The sequence below is a fragment of the Canis lupus genome, chromosome 2 (assembly GCF_048164855.1).
Source record: "Canis lupus baileyi chromosome 2, mCanLup2.hap1, whole genome shotgun sequence".
NCBI lineage: Eukaryota > Metazoa > Chordata > Mammalia > Carnivora > Canidae > Canis > Canis lupus.
Genome location: NC_132839.1, coordinates 74,114,913 through 74,133,602, shown reverse-complemented (window position 1 = coordinate 74,133,602; position 18,690 = coordinate 74,114,913). Strand labels below are relative to the sequence as shown.

At 33.4% G+C, this 18,690-nt stretch overlaps 1 protein-coding gene across 4 annotated transcripts in view; it reads right to left on the bottom strand.

Moving 5' to 3' along the window:
• PDS5A (PDS5 cohesin associated factor A) overlaps positions 1–18,690 on the bottom strand; it is a 151,005-nt gene that overhangs the window by 74,153 nt on the left and 58,162 nt on the right. For all 4 annotated transcript variants that reach the window (XR_012021460.1, XR_012021463.1, XM_072807036.1 and 1 more), the window contains exons 4-11: positions 18,528–18,614; positions 17,933–18,030; positions 12,742–12,868; positions 10,732–10,812; positions 8,567–8,707; positions 4,975–5,090; positions 1,965–2,059; positions 740–885 (exon numbers count right to left, since the gene is read on the bottom strand). Coding sequence is in view for 2 of the 4 variants with exons in the window: in XM_072807036.1 (XP_072663137.1) it covers positions 740–885; positions 1,965–2,059; positions 4,975–5,090; positions 8,567–8,707; positions 10,732–10,812; positions 12,742–12,868; positions 17,933–18,030; positions 18,528–18,614 (891 nt within the window). In the remaining 2 variants the exon portion in view is untranslated. The remainder of the gene's footprint in view (positions 1–739; positions 886–1,964; positions 2,060–4,974; positions 5,091–8,566; positions 8,708–10,731; positions 10,813–12,741; positions 12,869–17,932; positions 18,031–18,527; positions 18,615–18,690) is intronic.

Below are 18,690 nucleotides of genomic sequence, written 5' to 3'. Positions count from 1 at the left end.
GATCCCCTAAATTAAACTTTTAAATTTAAATAATTTAAATTATTAAAGTCAAGAGGAAAAACTTGTTCAAAGTTATAATTACTGATACAGCTGAACATATTAAACACTGCTCATTTGACGCTATCTGCCTCCGCTAACAAAATAGTTATTAGACTTAAAAACTATCTCTTGCTATATTTTATAACCAAGAAATACAGTTTTATTCTGAGACTATTGGTAAACGACACTAGTTTTAGGAGGACAGTGTGTTTTCAACCTATACCTCAAATAAAACAGCACACTACAAAGGTAACTTTTGTTGAAGATGTTAATACAAAGCATGTCTAATCAGCCTGCATGTTCTCTTGCTTACAGTTGACACTATTCCTTAGCAACTGCTTTTGTTGTTCTCAGTATTACTCTTCCTTTTCAACTCATGTTTTTAACTAACCACAGAAAGGAAATCACACAAAAAAGTAAATGAGCATACATTCTGCCCTTAGCTGGGCAAGGAAATATAGAAATATCACTTTCATATAAAGTATGATATTCTTTTAGTTCAATGAATGACAGATCCAGCTAAGTATATACAACATGATCACTTTTGAAAATGCTAACTATAAGAAAAAAACATAGGTGATCAATCTTTTGAAATTCATCATATAAGTGAAAAGGTAAAATAAAACTTTTGAAATAATTTTACTTATTTAGCACTTTAAATTTAGTAAATTACAAAAGAATAAAATTCCTCAGATCTTACCCGTTTATCCAGTGTTCTTTCTCTTACAAAGCCAAGTAGTTGATCATTTACTAAGGCAAGGTCTCTTTTGGCAGCTGTTATTATAGTAACAATGACATCATGACGAATAGCCTCTTCGGGATCATGGGATCTAACTTTCAAATATTCTGTAAGAAGAGAAAAAAAAAACTAAAGCTAAATGTTAGCTATGATATTTGTCATGTTCAGAATGACAGAAAAGACTAATGCTTTAGGCTTCTATCCATAGTGAAACAATGTTTGTAAAAAGTGGCATGAATTAAAATCATTTTTGAGGTGGCAATACCCTATATAATCAATCACAAAATAAACTATACCTCATTATTTGGTACTGAAGAGTCATATATATATATATATTTTTAAGATATTATTCATGAGAGACACAGAGAGAGGGGCAGAGACATAGGCAGAGGGAGAAACAGGCTCCCCGTGGGGAGCCTGATGTGGGCCTCAATCCCAGGACTCTGGGCCAAAGGCAGACACTCAACAACTGAGGCATCCCAAGAGTCATACATCTTAATAAAATAATGTATTTTTACCTCAACAATTCTGGAAAAGTTAAATCACAACACATTAACTGATTTATATATTCAGAACTTAAGATACAATACAAATTAAAAGAATTAAAAGAAAAATAGTAAAAAGTGCTTATTGCAAGGTTGCTGACAGGTATATTTCTGTACATTACACAATATGAAATACAGAATAACATTCTATGATCTCTAAAAAAGATTCCTAAATAATTACAATACAAACAAAACCAAAACAAAAAGTGTTTCTTTTTTGGTAAACAATATTTTGATAAAAGCATTTATTTGCTAATACCAAATAAGCAGGTTCAAACACTCTATGTTCAAGTGCAGAGTGAGAAATTCTAGTGTACTCCAGGAGATAATCGCTTTCTGGCTTATTAAAATAGATTATGTTACTATATTTAATTACCTCATAGGTATAATGATTTGTGCCCAAACCACATGTGTACCTCTTCAAACTCTGATTTCCAAAAAATTCTAAATGATTACAGTATGTAGATTTCAAATGTAATTTTATTGTATAAATATGAAATCATTTGTTAGCCCAGCACAGATAAAAATCTGAAATAGTGCCAGAGTAAAAACCTATTCAAATACTAAATTTAGGTCAAAGGCTACATCTAAAATATATTTGTGTGATTATTCTCATATTTGTAATAAATTAGCCAGCTTACCTGTGAGATCCTTTGCTAAATCTGGGTGATTCATTAAACAGTGACTGGCAAATTTCACACTTTCTAATCTCACAGGAACATGAATGTCATTAAATCTACATGGAAAAAGTTGCTAAAGATTAGTTTTAAGGCAAAATAATCATTTTTGATTAAGGCACATAATGTAAGTGCCAATAAACAACAGTTACTGAATAGAAAGTGTGTTATCATTAGAACATTTTCAAAAACATTTACCATTCTAAAATAAATGAAAGTATATGAACACATCCCCCAATCCAAATGACACACTTCGTAGAGCCCCAAATTTAAGAGCTAATTATGATGCAAAAAATAAATATTTAAAACCTATAAAATCTACTTGAAAAAAATTTATAGAGGGAAAATGCTGGAGGAATAAGAGGTAGGAAGCAAATCATAGGAGAGGTAGAGCCAGAAGTTCAAAGATGCATGTGTCATACTGCTTTACAACAAAAAAACGTTTCATATCCTGGGATGACTTGTATTAAAGTACTCTTTTAAAGGTCGAGTATATTATAAAAATGCAATAAATATGAAACACCACATGGAGATCCAAAACTGCATATGATAAAGGTAAACTTAACTCTCAAATTTAAAATGGGCTATTCATTCATTCATTCATTCGAGACATAGACAGAGAGGCAGAGCCACAGGCAGAGGGAGAAACAGGCTCCCCACACGGAGCCCAATGCGGGACTCTATCTCTGATCCCGGGATCATGACCTGAGCAGAAGGCAGGCACAGAACTGTTGAGTCACCCAGGCATCCCTTATTTATTTATTTGAGAGCTAGAGTGAGTAAGAACACAAGCCAGAGATGAGGCAGAGGGAAGAGCAGACTCCTCAATAAGCAGGGAGCCTTATGTGGGGCTCGATCCCAGGACCTGAGCAGAAGGCAGCCACTTACTGACTGAACCACCAGGGGCCCCTATTATGGGCAATTTTAAAAACATTTGTTAATCACAAATAATCTGTTTTTAAATAGCAAGAATTATTTTTATTTTTGAGTTAATCTCGTAAAATAACCAGTTAAAGTCATTTAATAAATGTCTCTCTCTGGGATGCCTGGGTGGCTCAGCAGTTGAACATCTGCCTTCGGCTCAGGGCATGATCCTGGAGTCCCAGGTCCAGGTCCCATATAAGGCTCTTTGTATGGAGCCTGCTTCTCCCTCTGCCTGTATCTCTGCCTCTCTTTCTGTCAGTCATGAATAAATTAATAAAATCTTTTAAAAAAATGAATGTCTTTCTTTTTTAAAACATTCCATTTATTTGAGAGAGAAAGAGAGAGTGAGCACGAGCAGGGGGAGGGCAGAGGGAAAGGGAGAAGCAGACTCCCTGCTGAGCAGGGAGCCCACCTTGGGGCCTGCTCCTAGGATCATGATCCCTGCCAAAGACACCCACTTAACCAACTGAGCCACCCACATGCCTCAAAAATGTCTTAATAAATAAAAATTTAAAAATATCTTTTCTTTCCTATGTAAAGATAAAAATTACAATAATTTTATTTTAATAAATCTTGGATTTAGGATTTATAAATTTTCTAACAGCCAGAGAAAAATGAAAATATTACCATTTATGATCAACTAAATTACAAAGTATCAAAACACTTATTGCTAAATAATTAAGGAAAATAATACAGTGAAACATACATTATATACATTATACATTAGTAATACATTATTAGTAACACTTCAATGAATCAGAGACTGATTATTAGAAATAGCAGTGAATGTAAAATTTTGAATATAAGGAGCCTCTTATGGTTGACTTACTTTTTACTGGTAATTGTTTTGCTCTAAACATTGAGGCAATCACAAGGACAAGACCACTTCTCTGTTTATTGACAAGTACAGTTGCTTCATTCTAAGTTCCCATAAAATCAAGTTTAATTATTCAAAATAGTCAGCATTTATAGACCTTCAAAATGGTTTGTTCTGAGCAAATTAAGATGGTGTCAGAGGTTTCTCAAATATTAAAATATAATTGACAAATCTAACTTGGGATTATTATAATGAATTCACTTTAAGAGCATTTCTAAGCCCACCTTCTAAATCAGTTGAATTAAACAAGATGAATCTAAAATATTCTCCAGAAAAAATAAAACAAGACAAAATCAGAGAGGGAGACAAACCATAAGAGACTCTTGATCAAAGGAGACAAACTGAGGGTCGCTGGAGTGGAGGAAGGTAAATGAGTGACGGACATTAAGGAGGGCACATGATGTAATGAGCACTGGGTGTTATATAAGACTGATCAGTTACTGATCTCTACCTCTGAAACCAATAATACATTATTTGTTAATTAACTGGACTTAAATAAAATTTAAAAATAAAAAATAAACTTAAAAATAAAATATAAATGTTTTCCAGAATACTAACAGTAAAACTGACTTTTCATGCTTTGAAGCAAAGAAACATGTAAATGGAATGCAAGAGCAAATATGATAAATTTCAGATTTTTCAACCTTACCATCAAGTTGAATAGATTCTAATAATTCAAAGTTCTTGAGATAGAACATTAAAAGTTATCTGAATGAAGACCAATGTCATTTTCAATTTCAAAATCATACAATACCATATTAGTTCACAACATACATCATTCCATTAAATAAGCTATAGACCTAAAAAAATAAACACTAGTAAATGAATACATTACTAGACTGAAGAATGGCATGGAATGGGTCATTATATCTTCAGTTTCATGATCTAAAACTCTTTTAATTTAAAACTTTTAAGATGGAACATTCTCAATCTTGCCTATTTTTCTAATGACATTATTTTAGCACTGAAAGATTAAGAAGTGTTACATGTTAAATAATAAGCACCTTCATAAAAAATCTGATCTATAATTTGTTTTCCAAGAAAGACAGCAACACAGATACTAAAAAACACCTACCAATTAAAGTTTTGATATGTGTGATTTTAATCAAATGGACCATATCGACTGGCCTCCAAAACATAAGTTCAAATCCATGGAATTGTATGTTCTCTTACCGTCCAAGAAAACACTGCCAAAGAGGACGATTCTGTGTTGCCAAATCAGAATCTTTAGAACCAAACAATTTAGCTAAAAGTCGAACAACAGCTAATCGCTCTTCTCCATCATTGCTCTAACGAAAAAGAGAAAATAAATGAAGCCAAGGGTTTATTCATCAGATTACGAAAAACAACATAATACATTCCTGAGAAGCTATTTCATATTTCCACTTACAATGATGAGAACTTTAAAATATCATTTGCTCACATTTACTATGTGGAAATTAATGTGATTCCATGTAGACTGTTTGGTTCTTTGCTCTTATTTCACAACCCCTCCAACTGCTAATTTATGCCTACTTCACTGTTTGTTTGCAATCTATATAGACATTGTAGAAAAATGAAGATAATCATTCAATTCTTTTTTTTTAATTAATTTATTTTTTCATGATAGACATAGAGAGAGAGAGAGAGAGAGGCAGAGACACAGGAGGAGGGAGAAGCAGGCTCCACGCCGGGAGTCCGATGCGGGACTCAATCCCGGGACTCCAGGATTGCGCCCTGGGTCAAAGGCAGGCGCTAAACCACTGAGCCACCCAGGGATCCCCTAATCATTCAATTCTAACATTCCCCTAGGAGTCTCAGAAAAAAATTCTGTGAAGGACAAAGCTACAAATAACTCCCACCCTAATAAATTTTCCTCTTTTTTTTTTTTTAAGTAGGCTACATGTCCATTGTGGAGTCCAATGCATGGTGTGAACTCACACCTTGAGATGAAGACTTGAATGCTTAACCAACTGAGCCACCCAGGTACCCCCTGCCATAGTAAATTTTCTTAGCTCCAACATAAACTCTATCAGTTAAGATTTTGATACAAGAAATTTTAATCAAGGATCCCCTAACTTACTGGAGAACACAACACTGAAGAATGTCATGATTCAAGAAAACTCATTTTAATAGAAGAACAAGAATGGTAAGAAGATTTAAAAGATCAGGTAAATTGAACACTATAAAAAAATCCAAATTTAGTTTGAAGTTGTTTTTTTTTTTTTGATAAAGGCCTCAAATTTTCTTATCCTGAATCAAAATATGCTATGAATTGTTTCAGTTTCACTAGTGATGTCACATCTTAATATAAATTATTCTGAAACCATATGGTGTGTGAAACTTTAAAAATCACATATCACTAGCAAAATAAAGGCAGTAACAAAAAGCAATTGCTAACTTTTTCAAGGATTCATATAAAGAGTAATACCAGAATGCTAACAAAGAAATATTTATGGAAAAAGACAGCAAGTTAAAAAAACAAAGACTACAAATAGCTATGAATAGCTTATCTTTCAGGAATAGGAGTTTTGTGGGCTAAAATAGCCAAACTTATCAAACAGAGGTAAAAATGAAAATTGTCGGGCAGCCCCGGTGGTGCAGCGGTTTAGCGCTGCCTGCAGCCCGGGGTGTGATCCTGGAGGCCCAGGATCGAGTCTCGCGTCGGGCTCCTTGCATGGAACCTGCTTCTCCCTCTGCCTGTGTCTCTGCCTCTCTCTCTCTCTGTGTCTCTCATGAATAAATAAATAAAATATTAAAAAAAAAAAATGAAAACTGTCTCAAGGTTTAACAATAATAATTACAAAAATGAATTTTTCTGACAAAGTTTTTCTCAAGTAATGAGACAACAATGTAGATTTGGACCTTTTTAGTCCAATCAACAAACCAATATGAGTTATTTTTTTTTTTTAAAGAAAAATGTCAAAAACTAAAATAAGTGGAAGTTTTCTTCTATTTACAAGTGACTATTTCAGTGGCTTAGTGATTATTTCAAATGATGTGACATTTTTAATCTATATTTTTAACTACTGAAACTGAGTAAAAACTCACCCCACCTTTTTAAAATTTAAAATATACTCCTTGAGTAAGACTGAAATATGATTATAATAATGGTAAATTGTTTTTGGTGCAAAAATCATTTGATGTCTTTGAGGTGGTGTCTCCCTCAGTTTACTTTTAGTCCACACATAGAAACCTACAAATCTAGTTCTTAATTGCTTCCCACCAACTATCATGTTTAAGGACTGAAGAGGTATGACTTTTCATACTCAGAGTCTAAGAAGAGATTAAGAGAAAATATTTTAATGCCCTATACCTAGAAATAATTTGGTATGGAAACATCTTTAGGCTGTTGTTAAAAAAAAACTTTTAATATTAAAAATAAAACAAAATCTTGTTATCCATATAATATTTTTCATGTAATAGAGTTTCTTAGCTTGATACAATGTCCTCTTATACACAATAACAAATGTTTATAATGAAGACAATATGGACAATTTTTTCCCCATTTTTTTGGAGAGGGAGGGAGGGGGAGAGGGAGACATACACTCTTAAGCAGGTCCCATGCCCAGTGTTCATGAGTGGAGGCGACAGAGGAGTGAGGGAGACAAGCATACTCCACACTGAGCACTAACTCCAATGGGGGTTGGCAACAATGAGATCATGACCTGAGCCAAAAGCAAGAGTGGGATACTTAATACCAACTGAACCACCCAGGTTCCCCCAGTATGGATAATTCCTAACCATCACGTATATATGCTGAAAGTGTCTGAAAACTGGAGTTCTAATCCTAAGTCTGTTTTAATTGTGCAACTTGGCAAAATATTTCATCTTAAGTTTTTCATCTAAAAATCAGAACTAAAAATTGGGATCCCTGGGTGGCGCAGCGGTTTGGCGCCGGCCTTTGGCCCAGGGCGCGATCCTGGAGACCCAGGATCGAATCCCACGTCGGGCTCCCGGTGCATGGAGCCTGCTTCTCCCTCTGCCTATGTCTCTGCCTCTCTCTCTCGCTCTCTCTGTGTGACTATCATAAATAAATAAAAATTTTTAAAAAAAAATCAGAACTAAAAATAAATAAATACATAAATAAATAAATAAAAATAAAAAACAAAAATAAAAATCAGAACTATAATGTTGGTCCTAACTACACCACAGTTTGACTTAAGGATCAAATAGGATACTGGATATCAAAAACATTTCACAAAGCCTAGAATATTAAGCAAATGTAAGCTGTTATCACCCATAGTTCAACTGGGATAGGGGATTGAGGGTCAAGACTTTATGTTTTTTGGGGAGTTATAAATCCCTTACTTAGTTGGCTATACAAAATAAGATATGCCCCAAGTCATACAGTAAAACTTTTGTCCTTGATCTATACTATGGAAGATTCATATAGTTGTGACTAAGACCCTTTGAGCACTCAATCTGAAAGCTTTTGATGTTCTAAAACATACCTACCTAATTTATTTAATATTTTAAATAAATTTAATAAAATATGTATTGTAATGGATAATGCCATTTTTCATATCTATTATTTGTGTCACTGTGTTTATCAGATATTCCATTACTAGGAGACTTAGAATTTTCACATGTAATTCTCCTATCACACCCAGATTAGAGACTGTTTACCGAAATTAAAAATGTATACCTTAACTAAATGTAAGAAGATAAATTGAACTCACATTTTATTCTTTTTAAAGAGGAAAACAATATTTATATCTTTTACAATTCTATATAAATTTTTCTCTTAAAGCTTAAAGGACTTAAAAATTATAGTCAGTCCTACCTTTAGTTTGAATTCAAGCTGCGGCATGACAGACAATAATAAATGAGGATCTATTGCAAAAAGTTCCTGAATCAGATCAAATACATGTTCTGACAAATCACTTACGGACGATCTTCCCAGCACCAGGACTTGATTGAAAAACTAAAGGAGATTTAAACAAAAATAAAATATTCATTTCACTTAAAAACGGACAGACTTTTAATAAATGTGAGTCTAAAAAAGATATAATTAGGCATTACATATACAACTGAAAGGGATGAAACAAAACAGACATTTCAACTACTAATATATAATGGAACAGTCACTAAAACAGAATAAATTTCTAAATATCTAGCTATGAATGTTACAGCGAAAAAGGTAAAAATGAATTTATTTGTTAGCTTTTTCCAAATTGAGATGGTATTTCTAGAAATCTTGACTTTCATAAAAACAAAACAGCTTTGGTACTTTAACTCATTATAAAGAATTTTATAGAGAAATTTCCTTATAACAGAAAAACTTTAAAGTCTCAATCTTTGCATTTTACTTAAGTAAAAACTTTAAAGTCTCAATCTTTTTGCATTTTACTTAAGTCTGATTAATTAGTCATGAGTGTAGTAATAAAGACTACGTAAAGGTGGGGGCTGAGTTTTTTTTTTTAATACCCAGAGAAAATAAAATAACATTTAACTCAGAAGACCAATAGAATAAAAAAGTGATAATTTAAAAGAATGCTAGAAGAAACAAATATCAAAAGCCCCTCCCTGCCAACACATACACACCTAGAAAAAAGATATTTAATTTAAAAAAAAATTAAAATGCTAAAGAGGCAGTTCTATATAACTGAGATAGTACATATTTCTGGTAGTATCATCAAACAATGTATTTCCTTTGAAAAGGAACACACATTAGAAGTTAGAAAGTATTTATACTGACTACGCAGACCCTGGAAAATTTTTTTTTTAAGTTTTAACAAGATTAAATAATGTACTTATAAAAAATGAATACCAACAGAACAATAATTCTGGAAGGATAAATGAAAGTCTATTGGCAATGATTATTTCTGAGAAGTGAGAACACGGTATTCAGAGTTGAAGAAAAGACACCATTCACAGTATATTCTTTTGTGAAAAGAAACTTTTCCTTTCACCATGCTTAAATATTAACTTAGTAACAAAAATAATACTAACACTTCATACCATTAAATTAATATACTCTCACTTAGGTTTTTTATATGTGGAAAATAATTCAACCATAGATAAATGCTACATTCACAAAGATAATCAACTGCTAAAGGAAAAAAAACTGCTAAAGGAAAACAATGAAAACTCTAAATGTAAGATACTAAGGAAATGGTTAGGTAAACTACGTATATATGTCAACTGAAAGAAACATTTATAGTCATTTATATTATAAAGAAATAATTTCAAAATATAGAAATATATATTAATACGGATAATTCAAAATTTATATAGAGTGTGAAAAAAGTTACGATGTGAGCAAATGTGCAACAGAATGAACTGTTACATTAGGAAGAATCATAAATTATTCTAGATTATTGATTTTTAAGTAGAAAAAAACCTTGAATATAGTCAAAAATGTATTTTTGTTAATATATAACTACCTAAGAAATAAAAGAGTTCAGAGGAAAGACTTAGAAAAATAAAGATACAAAAAAAGGAGAAAGTGAAAGATATCAGCATATTCAGGAGATAAAAAGAAATATAAACACAAAGGCAGCAAAAGAGGGGATGAGAGTTATAGGTAAATTTTTTTTTTTTTTTTTAGTTTTTATTTATTCATGAGAGACAGAAAGAGAGAGAGGCAGAGACACAGGCAGAGGGAGAAGTAGGCTCCATGCAGGGAGCCTGATGTGGGACTCGATCCCTGGTCTCCAGGATCAGGCCCTGGGCTGAAGGCGGTGCTAAACCGCTGAGCCACTCAGGCTGCCCCTATAGGTAAATTTTTATAAAATATCCTCTATTTTATGCCATCTAAAAATAATGTCAAAGCTTATACTTTATGCTGCTTTTGGGCACATCTGGATATATCAGTTCTTTCATGTATTTGTTTTAAATAGATGAAATCATTTATACACTAAGGAAAACTATATGTGAAAGGCCTCAATAAATACAATGGATTAAGAATTATATAATTATGGAATAAATATGAACAGAAATACATACATTGGCAATGCATGCCTCAATGGTCTGGACTGTCCTTTTCAATAAGACTTTTGCAAGGTCAAAGGACTGTTTATTTAAGTTCTGAAACACAATAAAAATACACAAAGTTACAAATGAATTCGTGAATTTATGAGACAACCATGACAGTACTATAATTTTCAAATCTACAAACCATAAAGCAAAATATATCACTGAATCCCATTCAAGGTTTTACTCGATATTCTTTAGTCAAGTGGTCTTAAAATGCAAAAGCTGCAAATACTACAACTCTAAATCAAAAACTAAAATATATTACACAGCCAAAAGCCAAACCCTATATTATGTTTAGTTTTATTAAACTGAAAATGGACCCAAGGCTTTTTGGGTTAACCAATTTGAACTGCCAATTATGCCCCCACATCTAAATGAATTTACACACATATACCCTGTCTAACCCACCATCCAAAGTACTTCATTGTCTAATCAATGTGTGATCTAAGAAAGAGTACACCTAGAAAATGTTAAGAAAAATACTTGGTCAACTAGATACTTTTGAAACCTGAATGTTATGTTTGCTCTTCAAGATTCGCAGTATACTGTAACAAATTAAAGGGTCTGAGAAAGGCCATGGAAAAGACATATTTAATTTTTAAAAACTTATTTGGAAATGGATTTCTTATTTTAAAAAGTACCTGTCAACACCTCTATACTTTGACTTTTTGGACGAAAATGAGATTTATTCACCATCATCTTGCACCTTTCCCAAAAAAGGCTAGGAAACCCTATACTCTAGGTGAGTAATCAGCAAACTTCTCTTGCAAAAACCCAGATGGTAAATATTTTAGGCTTTTTGCGTCCTATAGTTACTGCTGCAACTACACAATTCTGCTGATGAGTGTGAAATAGCCAGAGACAAAATGAAAATGAGTGTGGTTGAGTTCAAATAAATCTTTATTTACATAAACAGGTAGTGGACTAGATTTGGTCCACAAGCCATAGCTTCTTAACTTTTCTTCCATTGGCAAAAGGATAAAATTAGCTCAAAATTAAGCTTTCTATTTCCTAAAATGGTGAATTTTACCATTCTATTTCCTAAAATGGTAAATTCCTAATCATAAAAATATTTTGAATAAAAAAATACATATATATTTTCTGACTAGAATATAAACACCAAATATGTTATCTATTCCTCTAGTTTTTCCTCTCTTATTTTGCCTGACATATACGCTGCCCCCCCTTTGTCATACTCTCAAAATTTTGGCCAATTATATATTTATTTGAATTAATAAAATGCAAATAATACTTGGAGGCAGGAGAACTTCTAATTAATTGCCAGTGTAACTGGATACATTGTTCATCCATCTGATAACAGGTCACTGAACTATTAGAGGAAAAGAGCAAGAGGGTAAATATCAACAGTAAGGTAGGACTGAGTACAGCCCTGTGGTAGGGCTTGTGGAAAGCTAAGTCCTTCAGTTCCTTAGGAAGAAGTAGCAGAGAGGAACAGAAAGAAGAAACAGGGAGAAACATACAGCTGTGAATCATCTCTTTGCCTTTAAGAGTAATCATACAGTTCCAGCTTCTGCCCAAATCTTTTTCTGAAAATGTCCAAGAAAAATGGATTCTGAAAAGAAATACAATCCCTATGTTCCACCATCTGTGTTACAGAGGAGGAAATACATTTTCCTTCCCCCCAAAACCAACATAAAACCCCAACAAAACAAAACACCTAACCAAAACAGTACTCTCTCTCCTTCTAATTCCCACATTACGTATGAGTGGTGAATGTGAAGGATTTTTGTGTTCCAGGAAATCGGCAGTACTTCACTGAATGAAAATCTTCTATGATACATGTTAATAAATCTTCTAAAAACAATAGCTATAAAACTGATGTGTTATACTATTTTATTGGGGCTAGAAGTGATAGTGGGAATAATTACGTGAAATCATAAATGGTGGAAAACAATTATTTTTCATGTGTCTAGTACTATCTTTAAACATTAACCCTTAATATCTTCATATTATACAGACCTTATGTGCAGGAATGAGGTTAATAAGAATGGAGTCCAGTAATTCTTGAGTAACTCCATCACCTTCCATGATGATAGAACTCATCAAGTCTAACATGTGCATTTGTACCTTCTTATTGTGGCTATTGCTTTAAAAAAAAAAAAAAAAAAGGAAGAAGAAGAAAAGGAAATAAAATCAGGCTTACAAAAATAAAATTATACTTCCCAGTTTAAAACAACTATCTCAGATAAAGAATTTCATTTGAAGAAACCATGCCATTTAACGGCAAAGAAATTTTGACCGCTCTATTTACTTTCTCCCTCTGCTGACTATAACAACAGCTGTAAGGTATTGTTGTAAAGTATCTTACAAAACCAAAGACCTCGAAAATGAATTAAGTCACTACACAATTAGAATTCAAAGGTGAGTTAAAGTCAACCAAATGAAAACATCAACTTCAAAGGACATCTTTGCTTACATGTCCCCAGATTTTAAAAAGTGATAAAATGTTAATTAAGAAAACAAAACAAAAAAAAGTACAAGATAATGAAAGTAGACAGTTTTTCATCCTTTTTATCCTTTTAGATCTTAATACATTCCCCAAAATAAAATTATAAACACCAAAAAACCCCTCAGCTAATATAAGTAATTTCTGCTATAAAATCTTTGTCACTAGAGGTTTTAGTTCACCGATTCTGAAAATCCAAAATCGGATATAAAATGTTTACCAGAATTTCTGACTAGAAGGTTCTGAAAGTATCATTTGGATATCTCACAAAGAATTTCAAACAAATGGGGTAGCTCTGGTGGCTCAGAGGTTTAGCACCACCTTCACCCCAGGGCCTAATCCTGGAGACCTGGGATCGAGTCCCACATCAGGTTCCCTGCATGGAGCCTGCTTGTCCCTCTGCCTGTGTCTCTGCCAATCTCTCTCTCTCTCTCATAAATAAATAAAATCTTAAAAAAAAAAATCTTAAAAAAAAAGTTTAAATCAAGACAAAATTTTAACGTCACTTATGTATCTAATTAAAAAAAAATAAACCTGAAATAAAAAAATAAACCTGAAATAATGTATAAGAGACCTGTTGAGCACTTGATGATAAAATGCAGACAAAAACTTAAGTGGGTGGAAAAATTCCCACATTAGATAACCCTGTTTCTCACAACTTTTAGAAAGATACTCCCATTGCATGTCCTCTTCCAAATATCCTATTTTACCTTACTAAAAGCCAAGGTCATGAAGGATCAGCTATGTAGTGTTAGAGAGAGTGTATAAGGGGGAAAAAATAGAAATACTCAGCTTGATGCAAAAAAACTGAAGAGAGCATTTAACTCTCAGACCCAAATGTACTTGGGGATGGGAAAGAACCAAAGTGAAGAGACACAAAAACAGACTTAAAATGGTTTCCACAGGTTGCAGTTAAGATACAATAACTGAAAGGATTTATCTTCCTACCTGAAACTAAAAAACTGAAAATATATGAAATGACAGTTTTTAGACACTGAACATCATGCACATGTGGCTGAGAGAGGGAAACATTTTCCCAACTTAGTGGCTGGTAAGTTTCCCCGCTGCAGTGTGGGGAAGGAAGATCCTGACAGAACCTAGAGGCTGTATGTGGAAAGACTAGAGTTCGCAGGGCAGAATGTCAGAAGGGAGAGACCTACTAAGACAGTAGGTTTGTAAAGGGTATCCAAGTTTTCAAGTGCTCGCTTACTGATCAGCACATGCACGTGAGGAAAAGTCTTGTGTTTGGGAAGGGCACCACCTGAAAGGAGCAGAAGGAATAATCCCTGGAACAAGGGTCTTAGAATAGTGCATGTTCCAACCACAGAGAATATCTCACAACTCATAGGGCATCTTGTAATCAGACTGGTAAACCCACATACCCAAGCTCAACAAGCCCCAAGCACAAGAAAAAGAAAGAAAACTCCACCATGGTCATAATTAAATTGTTTAAAACCAGTAATGAAGAGAAAATCTTCAAAGTGGGTAGAGAAAGAAAAAAAAGATAACATCATGTACAGAGGAACACAGATTAAAAATGATAAAAACTTTTCATTAGAAACAGTGAAAACCAGAAGATGGAATAACATCTTTAAAAGTACTGAAAGAGGGATCCCTGGGTGGCTCAGCGGTTTAGCGCCTGCCTTTGGCCCAGGGCGCGATCCTGGAGTCCCAGGATCGAGTCCCGCATCTGGCTCCCAGCATGAAGCCTGCTTCTCCCTCCTCATGTGTCTGGTCTCTCTCTCTTTCTATGTCTATCATAAATAAATAAATATATCTTAAAAAAAAAAAAAGTACTGAAAGAGAAAAAAGAAAAGAAAAAAGCCTATCAACCTAGAACTTTTTTGTTTTTTTTTAAGATTTTATTTATTTATTCATGAGAGACACACAGAGAGAGGCAGAGACATAGGCAGAGGGAGAAGCAGGCTCCATGCAGGGAGCTTGATGCGAGCCAGACTCAATCTCAGGATCCTGGGATCACGACCTGAGCCAAAGGCAGACAGACAGACGCTCAGCTAAGCCACGCAGGTGCCCCTCAATCTAGAACTTTTACCATGAAAACAACCTTCAAAAATGAAAGTGGAATAAAGACATTTTTAGACACATAAAACTGAAGAATTCTATTGGCCCCAAACCTGAACTATAAAAATGTTTTGTTTTTTAATATTGTATTTATTTATTTTACAGAGAGACAGAGAGAAAGAGAGCACACGCACAAGCAGGGGGAGTAGAGAAGGGAGAGGGAGAAGCAGGCTCTCTGCTGACCTGAGCCAAAGGTAGTCACTTAACCAACCATGCCACCCAGGTGCCCCTGAACTATAGAAATATTAAAGGAAGTCCTTCAGACTGAAGAAAAAGACCATCACATAAAAACCTGCATTGACACAAAAAAATGAAGAACACCAAATATAAATCAGTGAGTTCCTCTTTCAAAAGGCAAATCTTTTTCTTATATTTATTTATTTATTTATTTATTTGTTTGTTTGTTTGTTTGTTTATTTTTGCAGGTCTTTTTCTTTTGCAAATTTTTTTTTAAAGATTTATTTACTTATTTGAGAGAGCACGGGCACGATCGCGCATGAGCAGGGGAGGGGCAGAGGGAGAGGGAGAATCTTCAATAAGACTCCCTTGGGAGCAGAGAGCATAATGCAGAGCTAAACCCCAGGACCCCGAGATCATGACCTGAGCCAAAATCAAGAGCTGGCTGCTGAGTAACCCAGGTGCCCCCAAAAGGCAAGCCTTTTATTTACATATAGCTTGTTGTGAATTAATTAGATAAGTAAGTCAATAATAAACTTAGATCTTTAGATTCAGGAAATAAAAATATTAACAGATCAAAGAAAGGTGTGTGCATATACAAGTAATTGTGAGAAGAAAGAAGTATAACGTCTGAATGGAAGTAGACTTAATGGACAGTTAAGGTCTACTACTGGGGCAGCATGATGACAATTTTAACAGTTTTAAAATTTTGTTGGTGATTCTAATTTTAAAAGAAATTCTCTTCTCTATATTTATATGTCTTTAAAATGCTGTTCTTCCATGAAGATATGGAATCTATCTAACCCAATCTCCAAATCTATCTAACCCAATCTCCAAATCTGGGCTTGATTATGTGCCTTCCCTGGCCAATTAAATGTAAGTAAACATAAAGTGAGTAGAGGTTTAAAAAGTGCTTGTGAGAGAAAGCATGCTTTTTCTTGCTACTGTTGAAACTCAGTGAGCATTTGAGAAGGCCTGGGTTAGCCAGCTGGATGATGACAGTGTGAGAGAGAGACACACACACACATGACCTTACTTGTCCTATTACTTCAGCCAATTGCCAGATGTCCTGCCAACTGACTGCATATACAGGAGTGAGTCCAGCCCAGACAAAAAGAACTGCTAAACAGAATCAGGAGTTAAATAAAATGGGGTCTATTTTAAGCTAACAATTTTGGGGTTGTTTTGTCATGCAGCAAAAGCTAACTAATACAAAAGGTAAAGTTTATATATTTTATCATTTTTTATAGGCTTCTAATAAGTTGTCAAAGGAAGCTTTTTTTTCATGTAGTCTCTTTATAAGCTTCTATTTCTATACCAATTCAGTCTAGTTCTTTCCTGTTTATTCCAGGTTAAATTCTATTCCTACCATTCTAAGGAAACAGAAAACATGACAGCATAGAATTCGTAAAAAGTCCATAGAAAACTCTAAACGTGTGCTGCCCAAAATGGAAGCCATTAGTCAATAGTAATTTGGCCATCAAACACCTGTAGTATGGATAGAGCCACAAGTTGAAATACTAATGCTTTTGGGGGTGCCTGTGTGGCTCAGCTGATTCAGCACTGGACTCTTGATTTTGGCTCAGGTCATGATCTCAGGGCCTTGAGACTGAGCCTCATGAAAGGCTCCATGCTGAGTGGGGAGGCTGTTTGAGATTTCTCTCTCCCTCTGCCCCTCCCACTGCACCTACATTCATGCTCATGCTCTCTCTCTCTAAAATAAATAAATCTTAAAAAAATATATATAATAATAATAATAATAATAATAATAGTGCTTTTGGATATTGTGAGATAAAGTATTATCAAAATAAATTTCATTTGTTTCTTTTTAACTTTTCTTAATGTGGTTACTAGAAAATTTAAAATTAATGTAAGATATATTATGTTTGTATATAGTGCAATGCTACAGAACACATCTCATAATAATGCTTGGTTTAGTATACAAAAAACCAAACCACAACAAAACACTGAACTGAAATCAGAGTTTAGGCTCTTCTGTTCAGTGATTTGTCCTTGGACAAGCCACCATACTCCTTTTCCCTATGCATTAATTTCTCTATTTCTATAAAGAAAGAGCAATGCTCCAGGTTTTTTCTAACTTGAAAATGAGAAGTCAGTAAGCTTAACCACTGAGGTACTATGATTTACAGCACTCACTAATGGTACTTAAAATACTTAAAATTTCCACTTCATAATTTAGTATTTCATTACATAATGTTTCACACCATTTTCTTTTTTAAGAGTCAACTAATATAATTGATATCTAACTTGAAACCATAGTATAAAGGCAGCTTTCAGACAACAGATTTGCTTATTTTCCTTTTCATGTCAAGTCTAAGGAAAACATTTCATTATAAATCTAAAAGATCTTAGTTATAGTACATGATGCTTCACTATGCACAGCAAGAAAAAGAGACAAACAGAAATGCTTAAAAAATAACTTACTTGATCACTGAGAAGAGAGTCCTAAAAAGCTGAATAAAAATTTCATTGCAATCTTCCAATTCGAAGCAGATGTTATAGGATTTAACCCAAGCTAAGTTCTTAAATAAATAAATAAATAAATAGATTATTTATACTTGCACAGAATAGTTACACAAAAGCAAACTCATTACTATAATTTAATTTTTAGAATTACAAATTTATATTAAAGCTTATAAAGGTCCAACTATATAAAGCTGTTAAAGTTGTCATATACTCGGACCTTTAAAAAGACATACATGTGTTGCATTAACCTACTCTAATGAAAAAATATTAAACTGTTAAGAGATTAGTAGACATATATACATACTAAATATAAGGACTGGTGAAAATTAATTCAACTTAAACCCTCTTCACATTAGAAAAGAATAAAAACAAAAAAGATGAAAACAGACGTTCAAATAACATAACAGATTTTCCAGTGGAATGTATTTTATCTTAAAAGATATTTTATTAAGTGGGATTTGTATAGAACAAAAAATTCATCTTACATTATAAAGTTTCTGTAAGGAATTTTCTATTACATGAGTAGTGTGATATTTATTAAATTTTTTTTTACCTCTAATAAATAAAAGTATCTATTAAACTGTGGACTCTTTGTATCCTCCAAACCTTTTAATTGTCTGGTAATAAACAAAAATATGTCCTGTTAAAAAAAATGATAAAATTAATTTAGATACAAATACTTATCATTCACAATATACTAATAATAGTCTCTCTAT